Raw genomic sequence first — 26,265 nt, forward strand, 5'->3', positions numbered from 1 at the left:
GTTTTTTGAGATTGCTCAGCAAGCCCTTTTGGTTCACGCCTGCAACCCGCACCTGCGACCTGCATCTGCAATGGGAATATACATTCCTCAGACAGACAAAAAAGCGATAAAAAGCTTCCAAAGTATAAATGGACCTTCAGTTAAACTGTGTTTATTTAAGTAATGTATGTTTATTTTATGTTTATATAGATTTTTGTGTGTACATGTTCTTTGTGTTTACCATTATAAATATTTGTTAATAAGTTATAGCTATTGGTGGTGTATGAAATCTACAGAATATTTGTGAAATATTTCATGTTTGGTATTGATTAAGAGCTAGGAAAGTTTTAAATGCAGTGATTAATATGAAGAAAACGTAGAATGGAAAATGTCGGTTACAAAACTTTACTATTAAGATTGTAAAACTCTCAATCAAAAAAGTAAGCATTGAATCTCACACGATGTGCCAACCTGGCCTTCTAGAGGAGGGAACAGCCTCTTTGATCGGACAATCCCTGTGTAGACCGGACGACACCCAAAGCCTATAAAACTTTGAACAAGGAAATTTCTCTGTCGTCTTTGCCAGTTGTCTTTGCCCGTCGTCGTCGTCGTTGCTGCCTGGACATCGCTCTTCTCATGCTGTGGCCGTTACATCGCCTTACCGAAAGCCTTGTTACATCACGGAGCAAACCGAAACCTTTACTTGCTGTCGGCTCGACTCCCAATTTGCTTGAGCAACCGCTTCAACAACAAGCCATCGGGTCAACTCATCAGAACTCTGAAACTCTGTCATAACTATAGAGACCCCAGGAAGAACTTTACCTACAACGCCGCCTTATCCAACATCCGTATGCCTAGCATCCGACTCCAAGCTTCCCTGAAAGTAAGGAAACCCCTCTAGGAAACCGATGAGGGAATTCCAGCACATCATTGGAGTTGCTACGCTGACCAATCAGCTTCACCAGGATTTTCCTTTGGAAGTCAATGACAACTTGGACAAAAACACTGCATGCCAATTTTTGATCCAGTTGTCCCAACAGTTCCTCAGTTAAAGCCTTTTTATAATGTTTATTTCTTTTCAAATCGTACAACACCACGATGTTGTCAAATTGCGCAACTTTTTTACAGTGACAAGCTCATGAATATGGAAACTTAACCTCTATATACATACATATATATATATATATATATATATATATATATATATATATATATATATATATATATATATATATATATATATATATAAAAGCAATATCACACGAGGAGCAGTGCGATATGGCTGTATATCAGCACTGGTGGGAGGCGTGCATTGGCACAAGGCCGCGCCTCACCAGTGCTGATATACAGCCATATTACATTGCTACGAGTGTTTTATTGCGTTTATACAACTGTTTGACGGCACAATCTTGTATATATAAAAAAGAAAATCAAACACGGAGAGTCTAAAACCCTTTTGTATTAGGAACTACTTTCTTCTGCCATTCATTCACATCTGCAGCTGAAATCAGAACAGCAGAAGCCGTTACTAATTTACCAAGGTTACTTTAGAGCTAGTATTTGAACGATTCTCTTTAGCGTAATGTGAAGCGGCACTTCTGGTGTATTACCCCCTTAAAGTGATGACAAAACAGCTGATTTTGCTCACATTTTAGGATTTTAAGGCTAAACGTGACATAAAATGGCATCCATCTACAGAAATATCTTTCTACAGTTTATTACAGTCTACAGTATTTCTCTGTTGCCGTCGGTATTGTGAAGGGTGCCAGGTGTCCCAGCATTTACCTGGAGACTTTATGGGAAAAAAAAAGCTCTTTCTAATTGTCTTTATGCATTTCTCCCAAGTGCTGTCGACTACATACAAGCCAGTCAACAACGAGTAGGCAAAAAGAAAAGAAGAATACACTCAAACATCCGTTGCAAATAAAATGTTACATTATTGAAATAAAAGAATGATACAGCGGTAGCGCAACCATCACACACTTCTCCTTAGAGCTCGCTGAACTGAACTAAGCTCACATACATTCGTGTTTACATCTCAAATGTAAAACAACCACAGAAATAGTCTTCTTAAAGGGGACATTTATACACAATGCATATCAACCATTGAGCGACCGATCACAATAATCAACCTTAAAAAAAAACAGAGCAATCACTACCAGACTGCTGTTGTGTTTGCAATACGGAGGAACGAGGCTGAATCCAACTTCCTATTCGCAGCTTCTTACTGATTCTATCCAGTCCACCTCAAAAACAATGAGGCTTCCGTTTTTCAGCTTTTTATTTGCGCTCAAGAAAAAACACTAAGCAAGGGCTTATTATGCGGACCTGGCGCCATCTTGTGGATAGACAACGTCAACCGTCTTTGGCCGCCGACGAGCTCTCTCAGAAATTGTAAATATTTGTTGTATATATATATATATATATATATATATATATATATATATATATATATATATATATATATATATATATATATGAGCATATACTGTATGAGCAATATCACACGAGTAGCAGTGCGATATGGCTGTATATCTGCACTGGTGGGAGGCGTGCGTTGGCACGAGGCCGCAGGCAGAGTGCCTTAAGCAGGTCACACATCAGAAGTGCCACTCGGCGCCGCGTAGTGCCACGCAGCGCCATGCATTTTAGAATTATATATATAAATATATATAAAAAATACAATTAAGAACATTGAGCAACAACAGGTTAGATACTGTAAATGGAGCACATACCTCCTCTGTCCCTGATGGCCAGATTATTGCCCTTCTTCAACACAATGTCCAGCTGATACATCCTTGGCTTTGGCAACGGAGGAAGTTCGTCATTACTTGGCTCCACAATATTGATGCCCTACAGAAACAAAGGAAAACAATCAAGTGGTCAGAAAGGGCTATGAGCATGCGATACAATATCAAGCTCATTCTAGCAAACCAGTTCAGTGTGTATTTTTAGGAAAACTCTAGTTATTACACTTTGGTACATTAACACTCTTTAAAAAAAAAGCTCTTTGTTGACATCAATGGCTCATAAATAACCTTTAACATCCATAGATTTTTTTTGTATTCCTCCCTATAAAGGAAAAGAGTTTTCAGATCATTAAAATTTTCTTAAATAATGATTTTAAGAACTGATTATGATTCTTCTAAGGCCGGAGTACTCATGTTCAGAGGCCAAGGGAACCACATTAAAACTACATAAAATGCGAAGCACCACAAAATAAAGTATGACTTCAATAATAACATTTCATTTAAGATACTTTAAGCAGTTATAGTTACTTTAAATGATCAAGTCTTGGTTATAAAAAATGGATTATTCCATATATAATACTACAACTAATATTAATACTGAATGTAATAACAGAAATGTGGAGCAATTAAGTATATTAGCACCTTAAAAATGCATTTATACAGTATTCAAACAGAGTATTGAACTCTGAGCAGATACACTATGTGAAACCATTAAACAAATGTAATATTATATTTTCTTTCTTAATAATTTATATTGTTATTATATTATTATTATATTATTATATAATATTACATACATTAATACACTATTTATGTTTTAGTTGTGTTGCATTTTTATTTTTAAGGTCACTATACAAAGTTGATGTGCTATTGCTACTATGGTGTAGTACAGTCATAGTAGTAGTCATTTTAACGGCTTAAAGCAACTCAGCAAATTAATTTTGCATAGACAAATTAACACATACTAAGAAACAAACAAACAAATTACACAATGTTAGAGGTTTACTATGGAGCTCAGCCATGCAGCTTTCATAAATACAACAGGACTGCATACTCTCTGTGAACATGCTGATGTGATGACAGCTCCATTCAATATTTATTGGAGCGCAATTAATTAATAAAAAAAAATAATTAAACAAAGCAATTTGCTTTGCAGTTTACAGTATATTTTTTGTTTTTCATGCTGCTTGAATTAATCCTGCAGGCTGCCTGTTGAGTCTATGCATGAATTCCTTCTCAAACGATTATGAATAGATTCTCGAAAGTTCAGCATCAAATCTGTAATTAAATCGAAGCACGACAATACGACCCATGTGAAAAATTGAGCTACAAAAACTAAATTTGCTTCAATTGGACAGATGGATCAATTTAAATTTATATAAAGTTATATAGTTAAGCTGTAGTGTTATGAATTTGCATCCAATGTGGGATTCCGGATGCTGTTTCTTTTTCATTTTTGGGTGATCTATCCCTTTTAGAAACTATTCTTTATATTGGAAATGAAAAAAACGTATTTGACAATTAACCAATTTGAGTTGACTTTATAGGGCCATGAAACCCCCTCTTTCGGTTCAAGTCTACCTCGGAATATTTTCAAAAAATTATTCATGATGGGTGTGAGCGCTGCAAGGGAGGAGTGGGCATGGCTGGCAGAGCAGGGGAAAAAGAGGGGAGCGAACAACTGTTGACAGTTGGCTAACAAAATGAGACACAAACCGTGAGGAGACCCATGATTTTATAGGTTACAAAGTTAAATGCAAAGACGTAAACAGTATGTAATTTAATGCCCTGCTACATATGTTATTCGTACATATACACATAACCACAATTTGCTCTATCATAATAAAGATAATCGTGTTTATATAAACACTATAAATCAGGAGGACTATTCTCCTCCTCAATCCCCAGGTCTGAATGCAGACAAAGCAGTGCAGCAGGTATCTTGCCCTATCTATTTCAACCATTAGCCCTGCAGATAATCTGGAAAAAAACATAAAAATAGGCTAACACAGCAGCATTGATAGGCGATTTGTCTGAATGACAACGAAAACAAACTAATAATTTCGCAAAGTCCGTCATTATTCAATTCTTGTACAGCTCTCCCAACAAAAAATGCTTGCTGCACACATGAAGCTTTGCTGTATCATCCCTGACAACATCCCTATAAGAAATAGGAATGAAAAAATAAGAATAAGAATAAGAAAACTCAAACGCAAAGAGAAATTAACGCATTATCTCTCCTCTAGCAGATTCGAACGAAAATTATTTTAAACTCAGAAGATGAAATTAGCTGACAAAATCTCAAAATTATCAAGTTTTTCACAAAATTAAAGCCGATGGGTGCAAACATTGTCTTAACTGATGCTCAACACACACAAATCTGTTAAAGTCTCAAAAAAAGTACTCCAGGGTGTCTTGAACCTTTAAGCAGAATACTAGTATTCTGCAAAATAACTAGTAAAATAGTATCAACTGTCATCATGGAAAAGACTAAATGAATTGGTCATTAGAACTATTATGTTTTTTTTTTTTTTTTTTTTTAATGTTAAACAGTAGATAAGAATTACAGAAAATAAATAAACATTACATTAAATAAACAAATAAATAAACATTGTTCAGTTATTTCACATTAAAGGCCAAGAAAATAACCTATTCTTTTTCATACAAGTGAAATTACTGAACATGCACATAAGACATAAGAGCCTGGCAAAAATGCACATTTTAGAAGAAATTTTTCTTAATGAAATTATAAATAGTAATGCTCTTGATTTTGTTTTGTTTTTTTAATTTGGAAGAAGTAATGTTTGTTTTTGAGAAATGCTCTTAGTAATCTTAATGATACATTTAAAGCTTAGTCATCCTAAATAATCAACAATAAACATAATCATAAACAAAAGCATATAGAAACTCCAATGCTGCTTAAAATGTAGATTTAAATGTACAGTGCAGCAGAAGGAATGGAGAAAAAATGTAGGTAAATCAGATCGTGACTCCCAGAATCAGATCAGACCACAAAGTCCCTAAAAACTCCCACCCTTCTTTATTGAGTTTCCATGTTCAATCACCATTTATTTTTAAGAGTGAACATGCAGCTCAACTAAACAGATATAGCTCTACTTCAAGGCTTCTTTGAACTGTAAGATACAGTACAACAGCAAAGAGAAGAAAAAAAGTTTGCATTTCACTTTTGCCCCTTCTGGTTACATAATCATCCTCTGCCTCTACACCAGCACAAATCCAGGCCTCACAACCTTGAAGATGTAGAAAAGAGCCGACGTTTTCTGAGAGACTTCAGGCTGCGGCTCTGTGAAGGTCTGCTAATGTTAATTTTTCGCTAATGTTGTCATAAGCAGAATATTTAACAGTAACCCTACCTCTAAGCAGGTCATCAGCCCTCGACAACGTATCAAAGAGCAACATTAAAACCTTATTAAACTGCAACAGAAGATGGAATGCTAATTTCTGGGTGACTGGAGGGCTAACCATTAGTGGCCCTTTGATTTACACTGTACTCATGAAAGCTAGTTTGTTCTCAACCAGAGCTAAACCTAATACTGTACCATATTTAGCACTGAGAAAGTCTTTTATACTATGGTATTACAGTATACATATCCTGCAGTGCAGCTTTAAAATACAAGAACTTGCTGTCATCAGTAATAGGAAATATGCAGTGTAGTGTTTTTGTGGTGAATGCTAATAGTGTTTATGGGGCTTAGGGAGACATTAGCTCAGAATAGTAAATGGTTTTAGTGCTTTTTATCCTCATAGGACTTTGGGGACCATTTGTGGTGACTTAGCAGTAATTCTTTCAGCAACTTGACCCACATACACTTGTGATTTATACACCAATACACACACACACACACACACACACACACACACACACACACACACACACACACACACACACACACACACACACACACACACACACACACACACACACACACATACACACACAATATGAAACGGCATAAAGCAAGCTGCCAGTTTTGTTATTAATCCCGGCTCATTCTGATTATGTACCCCTATATACATTTCTGGGGAGTGCCAAATACAACCCAGGAGGTACATTTTTTTTTCAGTTTTTGTTTTCGCAAATCCACCAGAAGTCACTGTGTAAGCTTTGTCGGAGCTCAAATATCTCTCAGGAGTGCCCCCACCCTTCCTGTTCCTAAACCCAACCTTTAGTGTTTTCTAAAGCATCGATAGACCCACCCACCTACTTTCCTAAACCCAACTGACAATTATAAAAAAGCAATCTACAAATTTTTACCATTTTTTAATAATAATAAAAAATAATAATAATACCTTTTATTTATAGGCACCTTTCAAAGCACTCAAGGACACCTTACAGCAGACCACATGCACATCATAATTAATGAATAAAAGAAGATGTTTGCACAAATTTTTATTCATGGACATTTTGACCTCAATGTATGTTTGTTGTTATTATAAACCCATATGAAATTAAGTGAAAAAAAGCACACATTTCACCTCATAGTCTCAATCTATTCTGTGACATTGTGTCGAGTCACATTTGTTACTGTAATTAATTAGAAAACGAACAGATTTAATAGTCCAGCTGTTTGCAAACATATCATCAGGGTACACAAGGGTAATCAAACAATGAGGAACGATCGTATTCAGCTCAAAACACTGCTGAAGCAAACACATTTATCTACTCACTGCCAAGAGGCATGTATTTTCTCATTTCTTTCTTTTTGTTTAATAAGAGTTGATCTTGAAAAGAAAAAACAGCACCCTGACACTGTTGCTTAACAAACTATGTTTATTACTCATTCTTAAAAAAGTGACAAGAGGTTTGCAAGGTAATTTTGCCCGTAGGACCTTGTTACTGTTGTGTTTGAGAATTTCATTTCCGTACGGTTTTGCTCATAATGAGGGATTTCTGGTGTCTCGCTGGCTCCACGAGCATTAATGATATGATGAACAGGCCACCATTAAAAGTTGCTCCTCAGGAAGTTACAATCATATTTTCTGAGTCATTCTTTGTTATTAAGCATTAGACAATGTTTTCAAGGAGAATATGACTAGATGATGCAACAAATAAGCAATTTAGTATTTCCTGCAAACAGATATGAATTTGTTTCCAGAAAATTGAGTTTCAAACCAGTGATATAAAAATCACACCAATTTATTGCATAATAACAATTCAATGAGCAATTTTTGTAAACATTTAGTTCTAATACGGTGGTTAGAACTGCCACCTCACAGCAAGAAGGTCACTGGTTCGGGTCCTGACTGGGCCAGTTGGCATTTTCTGTGTGGAGTTTGCATATTCTCCCCATATTCACATGGGTTTTGTCCATTACCGCTCACAGTCATAAGACATGCGGTACAGGTGAATTGGATGATCTAAACTGGCCGTATTGTATGAGTGCATGTGTGAAGGTGAGATTGTATGGGTGTTGTGGCTGGAAGGGCATCCCCTGCATGAAACATATGCCCGAATAGTTGCTGGTTCATTCCACTGTGGCGAAAATTAAGCCGAAGGGAAATTAATAAACAAATGGAAACATTTCTGACTGTCCACAAAATAGTTCAAATAAAGTACAGTAGAATAGTACAATGTAGTGTGGTAGTATTTTTTTAATACTTAACATGATTTAAAAGCATTAACAATGTTTAATTTCAATTTGTATAGAAAGTACAAGCTACATTTTGATTGTTTAGTAAGTTCAAAACTAAAAAGGAAACTTTAGAATTGGTTATTATTACATATTTTTGATTAACTTATTTAAAATTAAGCTATGTGCAGTGTTTTTGGCAGTTTTAAAAAAGTTTTGTTTTTGCAGTATAATATTAATTAATTAATTTTCTTTTTGGCTTATTTCCTTTATTAATCTGGGGTCGCCACAGCGGAATGTCAACTTATCCACCATATGTTTTGTGCAGCGGATGCCCTTCCAGCCGCAACCCATCTCTGGGAAACATCCATACATAATCACAATCATACACCACGTACAATTTAGCCTACCCAGTTAACCTGTATCTCATGCTTTTGGACTGTGGGGGAAACTGGAGCACCTGGAGGAAACCCACGCAAATGCAGGGAGAACATGCAAACTCCACACAGAAACGCCAACTGACCCAGCAGAGGCTCGAACCAGCGACCTTCTTGCTGTGAGGTGACAGCATTACCTACTGCATCACTACTGCACTATAATATACAGTAAGTACAATTAAAACCCTGAACCTAAAATAATTGCAAATTGCATTAGATTAAACTGACTTAAAACATCAAGTTCAATCCCATAAAACTTAAAACTTAAGTTGAAACAAGTTAACATATTAATATTTTGGTCGGTGGCTTGATTTGTGTTTTTCTCTTAGATTAAGCCACCCTTGTTTTTTCTTGGCTCTCATTCTATCTCATTCTCATGCACATGTACACTCATTCTAGTTCCTCCATAGATGGGCACACCTTCTTTTTGTTGAGGACTAGACTAATTGGGAGAATTTAAAAAAAGCCACAAGGAGGAGAGAGACAATTTTAGTGGATCTGCCAGCATTATTTTGTTGTTTTTTTTGTTTGTATGTGTGTATGTATGGATTTCTTTATTTCTTTCTTTTTTTTTTTGGATATTTATTTAATTGTTTGATATTTGATCTAGCATTGCCTTTGGGTGAGAATGTTATCATTATTTTGGGTTGGGTTAGAATACATTTTTTATTTAAAACATTCTTTTGTGTTGCTTTCTCTCTTCTTTAAACGAGCCAGCTTAAAAAGAGGTAGTAACAATTATAAAAAAATATATAAATATATGAATGTTTTTGACATGTACAAAACTCATTACACAATATTTTATGAACATCTGAAATCCAGAAACCATTCATTCATTTATTCATTTTTCTTTCGCTTTATCCCTTTAATAATCTGCGGTCACCACAGTGGAATGAACCACCAACTAATCCAGAATATATTTTACACAGCAGATGTCCTTCAGCTGCAACACACACACACACACACACATTCATTAACACACATACACTGCAGACAATTTAGCTTACCCAATTGACCTATGGTGCATGTCTTTGAACTTGTGGGGGAAACCCGAGCACCCGGAGGAAACCCACACCAACACGGGGAGAACATGCAAACTCCATACAGAAATGCCAAATGACCAAGCCGGGGCTTAAACCAGTGACCTTTTTGCTGTGAGGTGATCATGCTACCCACTGCGCCACAATGACGCCATTATCCACAAACCATTTATTTCTAATTTAAAAACTTTGCTTAGAAACTGGCATATGCATGAAGTCATAAACGTCCTAAAAGTTCAAAAGTCATGTAATAACTCCCAGTGACGAGTATTTCATTGAGTGCCCTAAAGGGTTAACATTTAGTCCACTTGTTCAATAACACTTTTCATTATTAACTGACACACCTGGGGGTTTCAGTTGAGAGCTTCATTTAAAACACAGACACCTAATAATTCACCCTCTGACCTGCATCTACCTACTAATCTATTATATCTACAACTGCCTCAAACTACCTTTGTAATTTGACCACATTTACTGTACACTAATTTATCTGACCCCGTTAGATTAGATAATTACCTGGAATAAATTATTATAAAGGCTAAATGTAAACATCAGGTAAAACGATGTGGTACGCACTTATTTGTCTCATTTTATAGTAACCACAAAAATAAAGGTACAAAATCTGTCACTGGGGTGGTACCTTTTTTAAATGTACATTTTTGTACCACAGAGGTGGACATTACTACCTTTAAGATACATTTTTGTTCCTTTATGCTTTACTTTTAGAACTTTAAGGTACAATGTAAAAAAATATTTTTCACCAGATTTTTTAATTGTTCAATCATCACATTTGATAAGTAATGCTTCTTCAGATTTGCGTTATAACAAACAAATAAAATGACACAAACTTGTTGTCAATGTACAGTATTGTTTCCAGGCAAAATCTTTCTAAATCAGATTAGATCTTTGCAAATACATGTGGAGTTTGGCCACCTTTATAAAGCTTGCACTGTCATTTTTTTTCCCATGATTTGTTATGACAACATATTTTCTTTTGTAAAGTCAACTTAGATTCACTAATGTAGTTGAGATAACAAAGGATTTTTAGTTTATGTTGATTAAAATAATAGCATGGTGGTAACGCACTGATTTAACATAAAAAAAAAGTTGATTCAACTAATTAGACTAGACTCCCGAGTCTTTGTTTACCCTCCGAAGTCAACGCAAAAGGCATTTAAACAAGAAGGCAACATTTTCTCCACTTCAGAGGCGAGCAAAGACGAGCAACTTTTATGGTAAGTCCTTTAAAAATTAATGTCTTTATTGTCTGGTTTGTCTTGGAGTGGTTTGAAGTATTGCCAGAGAAGTTAGCAGTTGTCAGAAATCTTACTTTACTATAATTTACAACAGTAAAGTTTGTTTTAGGTTTTAAACGTGAAATAAGTAGTTGGGTCAATTATTTACCTCTGTCAACTGAACATTTTAAGTTGAAAAAACTTAGAGAATTAAGTCAATACAACTTAACTGAGTCAATCCAACAAGATGACTTAACTAATTTTGGTAACACTTTATTTTGGTGGTCTATTTGAGTATTAGTATACTGTTTGCCTAATATCTGTTGATACTGCTCCTTAAACAGACATTTAACTGACTATAAGAAACTTTGCAAGTACATGTTAACTTACACTAACCCTAACCCTAACCCTAACCTAACAGTCTATTAATATTTAAATGAGAATGCAGGGTAGATGCAATGTAACTTAATTCAACAAACCCTAAAGTGTGACCCTAATTTAAGTCAAGTGAACAAATTATTTTTTTACAGTGTACTATGAGGTGCACATTTGTGCTTTTTATGTATTATTATGTACCTTTAAAGACTTGTCAGGGGTATACAAAAATTACCTTTTGAACAAGTACAGCCACAGTGACAGATTTTGTACCTTTTTTTCTGAGAGTGCAACTGACAATGAACTGTTTTCGTGATACATCATCAATCTGCCATATTGGTGTCACAGAATGTACACAATACTATTGAACTGGACAAAACACACATATTTAGCTGAGTTCTCCAGCTGAAAATGATCAATTATTGTCATGTTTTGTGCTGCACTTATTGATCAGACTGAAAATAGGTCAAATAAAACATTAAGAGTACTATAGACTGCCACGAGTTACAACTCAACATGTCAGAGCATGGGAAATAAAAGCTGTTTGGGCCAAACTGAACCAGGATTTCCAAGGCAAGATTCTTGACAGCATTCATGTTTGTTGTTATTATTTACTGTCAGTGAAATAATAAACTGATATTGCAATTAAGACTGCTCATAAGTACAGGGTGATTTAAAAAGAATACCACAACTGAAAATCCAGCTGGGGTGCCAGAATTCCAAATTTCAGCTGGGGTGCCAAGAAAAAAAAAAAAACTAAAATAATGGCTGTTAAATTACAGACATTTTATCATAAAATAACAGACATTCAATTAAAGAAATGTCCTTAAATATAAATTTCCGAAAAATTTCTGTAATTTACCGGCCATTTTGTAACGTTTTGTTTTTTTCCGGCACCCAAGCTGCAGGGAAAAAAAAGTAAAATAACTGATTTTTTTTTTTTTAAGTGTATCCAAGTTAGAGTATCGGGTTGATGTCACTCGAGTGTCTGGAGGGGGTCATATAACATCTATGAACTTGTTTTCTACTGCAAAAAAAAAACTTTAAGTACTCTTACATCGATTAATTACCCAAGGTTCTATCATGTTTCTTTGATTAAAAACAGATTTTCAAAGTTGTGGTTATCGTTTTGAATCACCCTGTATATTTTACAACCTATTACATTCAGTTTATCAAAGTATTAGCAGCTTCCACATTTTTTTTCCACACGGTATTCAGCAGTACAATAACCATGCAATGTTGTTTACATGCATGAACATACAGGACATACAGCCAAATCCTGATCCAAATCGTCACCTTAGAATTATAAAGTTCTATCTGACATTTTTTGAAAATTGAGTTGACATATTCTTGTTAAATAACAACTTATTTACACTATGGGATGTTTTTTATAAGTTGTTTACATTGTAAGACTTTTTATTAAAAAAAAAAACATTACACATATTTTTTGCTATATGGAATGCAAAAACTTTTAAGCTCAATATCCCAAAATCATTCAGAATGCAGATAGAATCTTATAATTCCAAGGTGATGAAATACATATCCACTATAATCTAAATTCAGCAGAAAATAAATCATTATGCAGCTAAAAGAATCTATATAATCTATGATAACAACAACAATCTATAGTAAAGCTATAATGCCTTGTATAATCACAGTATCATTATTATTAGTATTGTTAATCTATTGTTGCCATTCATAAAGTGATTTCTCTAGAGCCTGTTGTCTGTTACATGCACAAAACTCACAAAAATCAAGCTACAAAAACATTTACTTAATACCACGCTCCATAAAGATAATCAAACGCTCCTTCTCTTACCTTTCATTTATGCCTCTCCAGGGTCAAAAACATTTAGCTGAAATGATGAGAGCTTTGCATAATAAGCGCCTATCATGAATAAGAGATGATGGTGATGAAGTTTCAGCCCCTGGAGTCATACAGTTCATACAGTAAAAGAGCTTATAATGTGGATATTCCACTCCACAGGTATACAGTATGGACATCCTTTTACTGGACAGATGGCCAGGTGACGGATGGGTCAGAAGTGGCACTATGAGAGACGGGAAGGTCTGAGAACTACTTTTTTCAGAATTGCAGCTGCTGACAGCTGCATGTATAACTGTATTTGTGGAAAGTGATGTAGATTATTCATTCATTCATTTTCCTTTGGCTTAGTCACTTTATTTATCAGGGATCACCGCAGTGGAATGAACCACCAACTTATGCAGCACATGTTTTACACAGCGGATGCCCTTCCAGACACAACCGAGCATTGGGAAACACCTATACACTCTCTCATGCACCCTCATACACTACGGCCAATTTAGTTTATTTAATTCACCTAAAGTGCATGTCTTTGGACTGCAGGGGAAATCGGAGATCTTGGAGGAAACACATGCAAACATGGGAAGAACATGCAAACTCCACAAAGAAATGCCAACTTACCCAGCCGGGAATCGAACCAACAAACTTGCTGTGAGGCAACAGTGCTAACCACTGAGCCACTGTGTCCTCCTGATATAGATAATTAATACATTTAAATTCTCTGCTCAATGTTTATTTTGGTTTAGCCTATTACGTGGCACAAAAATTATTATGTCTTACATGGATATGAATTATAGAATTTAGGCTTGACATATTTAAACAAATATGAGAAACATTTATTTTGCATTTAAGGCAATGAAAGAAATGCAGTATACGTACAGTGGTGATCAAAACAATTAAAACATCTGACAGAAAAAAATAAAACTGAAAAAACCTTCAGAACACATTTCATAATGTTCATGAAACCTGCACATGGTTAAACAACAAATATCAGATGAAGTGAGTTGTATTTTTTTTTTTTGTTTTTTTTAATCAAATTTTCTTCAACATTTAACATTTAATTTATTGTGGATTTACAGAACATTATTATAACATTGTTATACTATAATTTCTGTAACTGAAAGGCTTTCCTTTGAATTCTGTGAAGGATCATGTTTGGGACTGACAGTGATATAGCCCTATTTTTGTGTTTTTGTTTGTTTTCTTTTTTTTTTTTGTAATAAGAATTTTCCTATGAAAAATAAACTTGCATATGAGCTTCTGTCGGAACTGTCATAACTAACAACTGTAATAAGATCCAGCTGCAAACTTAACCGCCATCAGATTGATGCTTTTCAACATATTAAGGGTGTTTTACTGTATTTTAAATTTGTCTGTATAGTTTTGAATAGTAGATATTTAATAGTAGATATTTAATAATAGATACTCAGAAGTCAGTCCAGTTTAAAGCAGAAGTGGTCTTTTGCAGTCTCCCTGTTGACCTGTGGTTCTTTTTGAATCTATGTTTGTTGTAAATAATAATAATAATAATAATAATAATAATAATAATAATAATAATAATAATAATAATAATAATAATAATAATAATAATAATAATAATAATAAAATTATATAGAAATACAATTTTTATATAATTTTTTTTATAATATGTCATATAGTTTTAGTTTTATATAGAATGAAATTGAAATAAAATTATATATTTTTTATAAAAAGCTAATAATAGAAAATAATAGAAGATATATATATTTATGTTGTATGATTCTGGATTTGCCTGTATACATCTGTTTTTCCCCGTGTTGACCGTTGCTTGCCTAACCATTTGCTTCTCTTAATAAACCCTGCATTTTGATCTGCACTTTTACCCATTTTTTCCCACCATCACATCCCTTCCGGTTCTCCGTAGTATTTTTTGAGTATCCAGCTCAAAAAAAAAAAAAAACATAAATATGCCAAGTGTTTAAATCATTTTGACCACCACTCTACTGTTCACTATACTATCACCTTCACTATGCCACAATGCCTTACTATAAAATTTTACATTACATTTTTACATATGAAAGAAAATTACAACAAGGTTAGGTTTGTTAAAATAAAATATGTAAGTCGGTTGTTAGTGTTGGATGTCTATACTGTCTCAATGCACAACACTGTGTGCACATCAGTGATGCAGGTAGAATTAATATATTTCAGTGGGCACGATTGCTTTGTTTTTATCATGTTACGAACCTGAAATGTTCTTACACCGTGCATATATACAGTTAAAGTCAGAGTTATTAGATTTTTTTTTTCCATTTTAAATCGTTCCCAAACGATGTTTAACAGAGGAAGTAAATTTTCACAGTATGTCTGATAATATTTTTTCTTCTAGAGAAAGTTTTATTTTTTTTTTATTTCGACTAGAAAAAAAGCAGCTTTTAATTTTTTAAACACCATTTTAAGGACAAAATTATTAGCCCCTTTAAGCTAACTTTTTTTCGATAGTCTACAGAACAAACCATCGTTAGGCAATAACTTGCCTAATTAACCTAGTTAAGCCTGAAAATGTCACTTTAAGCTGTATAGAAATGTCTTGAAAAATATCTAGTAAAATATGATTTACTGTCATCATGGCAAAGATAAAATAAATCAGTTATTGTAAATTGGTTATTAAAAATATTATGTTTTGAAATGTGTTGAAAAAAATTTCACTCCAGTGAACAGAAATTGGGGAAAAAATAAACAGGGGTTTTAATAATTTTAAGTTCAACTGTATATATGAATGTCTTTCTTCAGAAGAACACAACAGATTTGTTTTGTGCAGGACCACTGCAAAAAAATCCACAAAGTGATTTTTTCACTAGAGTGGAATATTTATACATGGCTGTCAATTTGTTTAAAAAGAAACCAATTCTTCAGCAAGTGTCATACCATACCATAATTTTCACCTAGAGCTTTAGGTTTTGTCATCTTGTACACTTACATTAGGTGAATAATTACTTCTAAAAATGTTGTATGTCTTCATCTGAATAAAGATGTCATATACAATACATAATAACACATGTGATGTCATTAGTTTCCATTGAAAGGCTTTATTGTTTGTGTTGTATTTCTGCATTTTAAGTGTTCCATACACTCAATATATACTTTTAGCTTTTTTTCTTGTATGTAACCAAACCTCTTATAAAATTTATTTCACTTTGCATTTAGAAGATGGTTCATTGGGATTAAAAATTACCTTTTTTACTACTAAATATAGATTAGCAAAAAAAAAAAAAAGATAAATAATTAAATAAACTTCAAGATAAGGAAATAAAATCCCTTTTGTCATATTACACACACTCTATCTATTAAATGAAGTACATAACTAATCGAAAACAGGATTAAATCATTACCCCTTGCATGCATAAGTCGACTATCTGTACTGTTTATATGAGACTGCCAGCTCAGTTTACACAAAGCCTTTGCAATTGTCCTCTTATAACCGCATTTCAATGGTCAACTGCTAAAAGTTTAAAACCACTGATGAGTGATGACTGATGTCAAATTTGTGAACTTATGTGCACGTCTTCAGGAGGCATTTTCCATTGAACCGCAGTTCATCTGGATTCATACAGTGGATTGTGTATAGGTAGAGCAACATGAAATAATAGATGTGCTCTTATTTGGCTATACAGGGTAGATTTGTTTATTTCCACACACTGCAGGTGGCAAGAGATAAATTGCATTTGCATTGGTGTTTTTTTAAAGGTTACCCAGGACAGGTTCAGATCTAGGGCATGGTAATGAAGGTGTACACAGACCTGAATTAAATAAACAAGGATAGTTCACCCCAAATGTAGTTGTTGATCTTTGCTCTTAACAAGTTTGTTTTATTTATTTACTCCACGGCACACAAAAGGAAATAAAAGCATGTATTTATGAAAATGATATGATAACATGGTGATCTTCTGTGCCTTCGGCTTAGGGGTGTTCAATATTTATTGTCAATATTTCAGATAATACCATAAATGTTGTTTTAAGGACATGTTAGCCTTACAGTGCGTTTTCCCTGAAGAGTGCCATGATCTCAAATATCAGATCTCAAATGTTATGTTGATATTATACAGTTCAGCAGAAACGAAGTAAAAATCGAGTGAGGGACATTTTAGAGAGTGTTGGGTAAAGTTAGATGTAAAAGTAATATTCACTACGCCAACATACTTGTTGCCTATCCACGTTTTAGGAACATCAAATAATAACTTGACATCTAGTTGATCATTTGATATAAGAAGTGGCTTATATGAAAGGCAAAGGCCTCGGGATTAAGCTTATTTCACCAAAATAAATTATGATCATTCCTTGATTTTCATTCATTCATTTTCTTGTCGGCTTAGTCCCTTTATTAATCCAGGGTCGCCACAGCGGAATGAACCGCCATCTTATCCAGCAAGTTTTTACGCAGCGGATGCCCTTTCAGCCGCAACCCATCTCTGGGAAACATCCACACACACATTCACACACTACGAACAATTTAGCCTTTCCAATTCACCTGTAGTGCATGTCTTTGGACTGTGGGGGAAACCAGAGCACCCGGAGGAAACCCACGCGAAGGCAGGGAGAACATGCAAACTCTACACAGAAACGGCAACTGAGCCGAGGTTCGAACCAGCGACCCAGCGACATTCTTGCTGTGAGGCGACAGCACTACCTACTGTGCCATTGCCTCACCTCCCTTGATTTTCTCTTTTATTTAATTAGAACAGTAAGGTATGACTTTGCTTAGAAAAAAAACTCTTGTCACTTAACAAAAATAATGTACAGGATACGATATAAAGTCATGGTGCAGTGGATAAAGAATTAATATTGTGTATGACTCCAATGAGCTTGGAGGACTCTATCCATACATCTCTGTAATGACTCAAATCACAAGTTCATCAAGATTCTTTGGATTTATCTTCAATGCCTCCTCCTTCATCATAGCCCATGCATGCTCAATAATGTTCATGTCTGGCGACTGGTCAGGCCAATCATGGAGCACCTTGACCTTCTTTGCTTTCAGGAACTTTGATGTGGAGGCTGAAGTATGAGAAGGAGCACTATCTGTCTGACGAATTTGCCCTCTCCTGTGGTTTGTTATGTAACAGGCAGCACAAATGTCTTGATACCACAGGCTGTTGATGTTTACATCCACTCTGCAGATCTCTCACAAGCCCCCATACAGAATGTAACCCTAAACCATGATTTTTCCTTCATCAAACTTGACTGATTTAAGTGAGAATCGTGGGTCCATGTGGCTTCCAATAGGTCCTCTACAGAATTTGTGATGATCGGGATGCAGTTCAACAGATGACCTTCTGCCGCTTTTACAAATGATCAACTAGAAGTCAAGTTATTATTTGTTGCTCTTACAACTGGGATCAACAACATGACTTTTGTCAGGTAGTGTATCACAATTCTAAATCATTTTATAATAAGAAAGTAACTAAATGTGTTGCTTTGTAAATTTTTAGTGAAAATAATTTGAAAGTATGTGTTTTGTTATTTTGCTGGATGAGTTGGCAGTTCATACCACTGTGGTGTACCCAGATTAACAAATGGACTAAGCTGAATAGAAAACAAATGAATGAATGAATGAATGAATGAATGAATGAATGAACTAACGAACGAACAAACGATTGAACGAACGAACGATTGAACGAATGAACGAACGAATGAATGAATGAATGAATGAATGAATGAATGAATGAATGAAAAATAAGACAATCTTTAGGTTGTACATTTTTACTTTACCCAACACTGATTTTAGACACAATATCATGCAGAATGTGTGTGCATGTCATAGCAATACTGTGGTGATGTAATCCTTCATCTGTTTATGGATGTGTTATGTATTGAAGCGTAATGTGTTGTGCATTTGCTATGTGTTGGTTAGTCTGATTTCACCAAGTACAACATTCCAATCAGCCAATCAGAATAAAGGGATAGGTTTACAGTTTGTGTTACGTTTAGGCTTATGGTTAGGGCTATGTGCTTCTTCTTTTTACCCCGCTTATTTTGGGAATAATTTACAGGTATGGTTGGGTTTAAGGTTAGTGAATAGGTATGGACTACATTTTTTGAACAAAATTATGATCCAGGATCCAGGATCACATCGTATATGCGTATTGCAGTATCGAGTTAAACAGTATTTTGTTTTAAAAATTTGGCCACAATAGTCTCTTGTTTCACGTTTTTGTTATGAGACTTCCTTTTTTAAAACAAACACTTTAATTTTGTAATCCCCTTTAAAACTTGCATGTTGTGTTTGCTTGGGGAGTATGTGTCATCCTTATTGTACATGTAATGTGTGAAGCTTGGGGCCTTTGTGACATAACATAATGAGGGCTATCATCATTTAACACATAATCTTTTTTTAATGTTCTAATAAACAATTCATTAAGGCAGTATCTAGCTCTTGCTGAATTAATCAACTATTTGATTAACTACTAACATTCTTTCAATCGTCAAAACTAGTGATTTTAGCTTCATATTAATTATCCATGAAATAAGGAAGTATGTGCTGTAGTTTACAGTTTTGTGAAATCGTATAAATGATCTTTAATACATATTTGACTGCAATTTATAGGCAAAATAAACTATACAGGGCAGAATGCTACAATTTTTGTTCCTTTTCACATTAATGATATTTACAGGTACAAGTTATCGATGAAGGAAGGACTATTTTCATGCCATTTTTGTCAAATAAACACATATATATAGCATAAAACAACTAAACAATGTCTAAGATTTTAAATGAATGTGCTTGCCACACCTTTCTTTCTTCTTATCGACAACTTTTCTGAAATGGTCAGTTTGCTTGCTAGCTCACTTTAACTGGTTGTTTTGTATTTGTGATGCAGATCTCTCAGGTTTAAGTTCAGTGAAGCACAGTTTCACAAAAATAAATAAATAAAAGCAATATAAAATCATGGTAAACTAGATGGTTGCAGAAACTGTTCTCTTACATTTGCTGTTGAAAGCACTATTGGTTTGGTATAGGGAAGCGTTTAGGACAGTGGTTCTCAAACGTTTTTCATCAAGTACCACCTCAGAAAAAAAATGTCTCTCCAAGTACCACCAAAATGAGCAGTATTGAAATACAGTAGCGTAGTAGGCCCAGTAAAGCAGCTACAACTCTGCACAGTTAAAAAAAAAACTAGGCAGATTACCTCAGAAATATAGGCTATATGTCATTTATAGCATATTATATACATCATTTTTGATCAATTTTGAAATGTGAGTAGCATATACATGACATATTTCATTCCTCTGCGTACCACTAGAAGGAAGCCTGCGTACCACTAGTGGTACACGTACCACAGTTTGAGAAGCACTGGTTTAGGACATTGATTTGTAGGTGATCTATACAACAAACCATGCCTTCTCATGGACTGGTACAATAAGGGCATTTATTTAAAGAAGTTTGAATACAATTTAACCTAAATAACATTTCAGATTCACCAAAAACTGTAGACAGTGCTCTCTAGTGAATGTATTATCTCTAACGTACAACAAAATGTACCTGGAGGAATGTATTGTACATTTTGCAAAAATATAGGCTGAGAAACAATTTTCAATGACAAGATACCCTTACTAGAACAGCACTAAATTATTAAAAAATTTCCATTATCAAAGAAACCATGGAAATACTGAAATAGTGTAAATTATTAAAAAAAAGGAAAACGTAATAAAAAAAACAGTAATTGTTAACTTTATGCTATAAAAATAATAAAGAAACAACAACCGATTCAACAATGTACACTTTTCTTTTCCCCTGTGTAGTAAACAATCAATAACACATTGCAAATCAAAGACTAGACATGTCTGGATTGTGTCCAGCAGTGTCTCCATAATTCATTTAGTCTACTGAGATTGATAAATAGAACTGAAATATAATCAACATTTCTATTAGAGTGACAGTCTGCCATCTGGCTAAGAGCTTTGCATAACAACAAATGTGTCATGGGCCATTACGGTAATACAAAGTTGCCAAACACTACACTAAATAAACTATCAATCCGAATATGATTATTTAAATCAAATAAATGCAAAGAGTTATTAAAAATGTATGGTGTTTTGCATTTTTTTACAAGAGCTCCACTAACTGCAAAACATGAGTCACTTTAGTGATGAGAGACTCTACAACTGGGGTGGCCTGCACAGTTTAGCTCTAACTGTGATTAGCTGATTCAGGTGTTTTTCATTGGGGTTGGACCTAAAATATGCAGGACACTAGCCCTCCAGGACTGAGTTTGGACATTCCTGCTCTACAGTAATATCACTACATACAAAGTTTAGAAGGCATTTCTAGAATACCAAACGCTTTCTAACTGTAGGTCACAGAGCTATCTCGACTCCATTTATTGCTTTTCTACCCTGAGCACAGTTTCAAATGCTTTTCATCTACTGGCCATAAGTAATAAATGAACTGTAGATTAAAAAATGACATGGTCTCAGCTCCCTAATCATTTTCACTGTTTATTTTGGTTGTCTTTTGCGTACACTTCAGTATTATTGAAACTCCATTATACATGCATAATATTGATTGATATTATCCATGTCAGTTTTCCCTCAGAAATATTATATCAACAAATGTTATGCATGTTTCCCAGTGATGGGTTGCAGCTGGAAGGGCATCTGCTGCGTAAAACATATGCTGGATAAGTTGGTGGTTCATTCCGCTGTGGCGACCCCTGATTAATAAAGGGACTAAGCCGAAAAGAAAATTAATGAATGAACGAAAGTTATGCATAATATATGTTGTTATCCAGTCATTATTCATGTTAAAAAAAGGAAAATAATTGTTGATAAAAAGTTGAATGTGTTGCTGTTTCCTAATACTGAATTGCAGCTGGAAGGGCATCCACTGCGTAAGACATATGCTAGAATACTTGGCAGTTCATTCCGCTGTGGTGACATCTGAAATAAAGACTAAGTCATAGGAAAATGAATGAATGAATGAATGAATGAATGAATGAAATGCGTTGCATTTACTTTACTAATAAGATTTAAACCACTCTGTTTCTAAGGAGTACAACTATTTCAAGCCACAATTTAAACAATTTAGTTAACCAATAAAAGAAGTAGTCTAAACTGCTGGTTCTGTTTAGTGTCTATCTTTTTTTCTGGGAGAGTTCTGGGACCAAATAATTGTACCAAGCACAAAGTGATTCCAACTACTCCATTGAATGGGTTGCAATCTTCTTCTCTCTTTGAGAGGTAGATAAAGGCTCAAAGAAAGCAATGTCACCTCGGTTAATGGATTGGAAGAGCTGGTGAGACCTATCTGTCACTGATCGCTTTCAGCCTGTTTTCATCTTTCAGTAACTCGCAACGCAGGACACAATATGGCTCTGCATCATTCATCATTACCTTAATGAATGTGCAAGCATGGTTTTCTGATACGCTTATTTAAAATCACTCAATCAAAAGTCACATACAGTATAACATTTTTAAAAAGCCTTAGTATAATGTGTTATGTACTCTCACCGGCCACTTTATTAGATACAGCTGCTCGTTACACACATTTCTAATCAGCCAATCACATGGCAGCAACTCAATGCATTTAAGCATGTAGACATAGACAAGACAATCTGCTGCAGTTCAATCTGAACATCAGAAGGGGAAAGAAAGCTGATTTAAGTGACTTTGAACGTGGTTTGGTTGTTTGTGCCAGAAGGGCTGGTCTGAGTATTTAGGAACTGCTGATCTACTGGGATTTTCACACACAACCATCTCTAGGGTTTACAGAGAATAGTCAGAAAAAGAGAAAATATCCTGTGAGCGCCAGTTCTGTGGTTCTGTGGGTGCAAATGCCTTGGTCAGAAGTCAGAAGAGAATGGCCAGACTGGTTCCAGCTGATAGAAAGGCAACAGTAACTCAAAAAACCGCTCGTTACAACCAAGGTATTCAGAAGAGCATCTCTGAACACAACAACATGTCGAACCTTGAGTAGGATGGTCTACAGCAGCAGAAGACCAATCAAGTTGCCACTCCTGTGAGCTAAGAACAATTTCTGCTGTGATGTTCGGATGGTAAGGTCATCCCAAATGGCCACTACTCAAATGTACTCAAATGGCCACCACAGTCACCAGATCTTAATCCAATATAGCTCCTTTGAGATGTGGTGGAATAGCAACTGTGTTATGCTATCATGTCAATTTGGACCAAAATCTCTGAGGATTTCCATTACCTTGTTGAATCTATGCCATGAAGGATTAAGGCATAAAATATTGTTAGTTTTGTGGTGAGCAATTCATCCATGTATATCGTTAAGAGAAAAAAAATAAAATTCCTGTTATTTTTCCGGTAAATTTTCCGATTAGGTCTGTCTGAAGTATTGGACGTGGCTTACTTAACCACGCCCCTTCAACTGTCAGTTTTGACAGCACTATGGCAACAAGCATAAATGGTCAAGATGATAGTCTGTTAAGTTCTAATAACTCTCCCATTGTGATAAAGTTATAATAAACCATTTACTTAATATTTCTAAATAAAAGTTAATTTACTTAATACTTTTTTTCAAATTTAATTGAATTGAACATAAAACAATTATCTCAAAAAAGCTTAAGATTTGTGTTGACTAAACTCAAATAAGTAGTTTAAAATGAGTTGAAACAAGACAATTCTTAATGTTTGGCTACAAGCCACGCCCACTGTTTTCTCAATCTCTAATTTCCTAATATTCAGTTTCTCTAACAACTGTGTCACAATACGAAACAAAAAAACAATGGCAGCTTCCAGTTTATGCAGACATTATAATCTTTAACATGTTGGTGGACAGTAAAATATGTAGTGTTCCACACAATTCCTCCATGTTTTCATAACAAAAATCAGTAGAGGGATTACCAGCCTACGTCACATATGACGTCACACTAGTTCCCGGTTGCAAAAAAACACTGGTTGCAATAGCAAACGTGTTGTGTGGCAGGATGAATTTGAAGTCCAAAAACAGAAAACTTAACTTTTACTGTACACCACACTGCTTTTAATACCAACTGCAGACATCTTTGGCTAGGGAGCTGAATGAAGTGGCGACCTAATTGAAAATGCTCTGCAGTTCTCATTTCATATCAGGTAAGTTCACACTATGAGAGAGCAGAATTCACTTGTGTGTGTACCTGTGGGCCAGCGGGAGGTTGAGGGAAAGTTTAAAGCACTTATTTTTCGGTTTATTTGGACCTAAAAAACTAGTGAAGGTTTGACAGGAGCAGCCGTCTCTGTTTGACGTTTCATACAGAAAGTTAAAAAAGAAAGTTGAGGAGAAATTGCTAATTCCCTTCAAACCCAGTTGAGCCAATATGTACATTTTCTACCCCATTAAAAGCATCTTTCTTACTATGTAGTTAATAACAAAAGATATACTACATGTTTTTGGCTGTGAGACGTGATTTGGACGAAGTTGTCTATGATTCTTCCTATTGTAAAGTCTTGCAATGTAAAAGCCCTTTCTCAGATCCATCTTGCAGTGTAAACAAACCAGCACTAGTCCAGATAGTCATGCAGTGTAAAAAAATCTGTGACACGACTACTTTGAAAATCACGTAATATGAACTCGGCATTAATTGTTTTAACAAATTTAAATGGGAAAAACTTTTCAAGTGGCAATTCTATGTAGTTCAGACATATTGCTGATACAATATAACTTACAATGATGTTTGCATGAGAGAGCATTGCTTATAAATTATACTCTATATTTATTACTTTTTTCGAAAAATTTCTATGCAAAAACTGTCAGATAAGCAACGAGTTCGCTGAGACATCCACTTCCAGAACTCTTCCAGTGTGCCTACATTTATCAACTACATTATTCACAAGTTTATGGTTTCATTTTGAAGCTTCACTCTCCATCAGTGAATTGCCACTGGATTTGTTTAGCACTTTTTCAGCACAGGAGAAGGAGTCATTCATCATTTGCAGGATAACTACTTCCACACACACTCAAAAGCATACTTTCCTTGCACACACACTTAGTTGTAAATGATCCATCCATTTAGCAGCAGGGCTTTTCATCCGACAGTACCACTAGCTCTGAAATCACTTCCTCTTATCAGCAGTAAGTAAACCAACAACAGACTGCAATGTACTGTAGCTGGTAGTGTTCATTGTTCAAAATGCCTAGCTGAATGAAAGGAAATGTGTTATTCAAAGCTAAAAATTTAACAGCGTCTTCTGTAACTCCATGATCATATTCATAAGCAAGAAGAACAGCTAGAGCAACCACTGAAGAATAAAAAGAGATACACTGACTTTTTGCAGCCATTAAGAAAATGCAGCAGTTTCTTACACAGGGCAATTGTTTCACCTCATAAATTTAGTTTTGACTATATGTACATTTAGTTTTACTCTCAAAGTGGTAAGAGCTGATGACTTGCATCTTTTTTTAAATCATCAAGACTTTGGTTTCAGCAAAAAATCTTCTGGATTTTTACATATTCTACTGGAGGATTTTTTTTATTATATTAAAGTACATTACAGCAGAATTGAGAGTTGGACTCATTTTTTAAAAAGCCAAAAAAGTGTTTCAGAGACGTTCAGTAAATCATCCTGAGGTGCGTTTCCCAAACAACTACATAACTCACGACTGAACTATCATAGTACGATGCATCGTTCTGGAAAAAAACAATGTAGTGACGATCGTTTCTCTGCCGCAGATTTATCTTTTGAACCATGTTAGTTATAATGTAAAATGCCCATAATAACGCTCTAAACGGTGTGGATTAAAGTCTTCAGAGGAAGAAAAAAATATCCGTAAATAAGCAGTTTTCCATATTTTGTGATTCATGTTTTTATTTTTTATTAATTTAATTATGCTTCCGTATTGCATTATGGGACCTTTTTTTTTTCTTTCAACAACCTCTATTCTTGATAAGTAAAAAAAAAAAAATACTTTTATTGACATTTTTAATTGCTAAAATTTATATATTGTCTGGGTTGGCGTTATTTATACGGTACAAAAACCTAACAAAAAACTGCCAGTACATTTTGTGTTATTTCTTATTTCTCTATATATAATTTAACTTAGTTAACTAAAATG

The 26,265-nt window shown here is 34.7% G+C and overlaps 1 protein-coding gene and 1 long non-coding RNA gene across 6 annotated transcripts in view; one reads left to right on the forward strand and one right to left on the reverse strand.

Moving 5' to 3' along the window:
• Positions 1-26,265, reverse strand: part of mctp1a (multiple C2 domains, transmembrane 1a) — a 257,558-nt gene that overhangs the window by 197,672 nt on the left and 33,621 nt on the right. For 3 of the 5 annotated variants that reach the window (XM_087254125.1, XM_087254124.1, XM_087254123.1), the window contains exon 2: positions 2,715-2,832. In XM_087254125.1, the coding sequence (XP_087110251.1) occupies positions 2,715-2,832 (118 nt within the window). Of the gene's footprint in view, positions 1-2,714; positions 2,833-13,226; positions 13,401-26,265 lie in introns of those variants that run through there. The other 2 variants (XM_087254127.1, XM_087254126.1) reach the window with 1 other exon arrangement.
• LOC147844383 (uncharacterized) lies at positions 17,947-23,470 on the forward strand. Its single transcript, XR_015491778.1, has 3 exons — positions 17,947-18,963; positions 19,138-20,244; positions 20,572-23,470. It is a non-coding gene; the product is annotated as an uncharacterized LOC147844383 (long non-coding RNA).

The sequence above is a fragment of the Danio rerio genome, chromosome 5 (genome assembly GCF_052040795.2).
Source record: "Danio rerio strain M-AB ecotype USA chromosome 5, GRCz13ab, whole genome shotgun sequence".
Classification (NCBI taxonomy): Eukaryota; Metazoa; Chordata; class Actinopteri; order Cypriniformes; family Danionidae; genus Danio; species Danio rerio.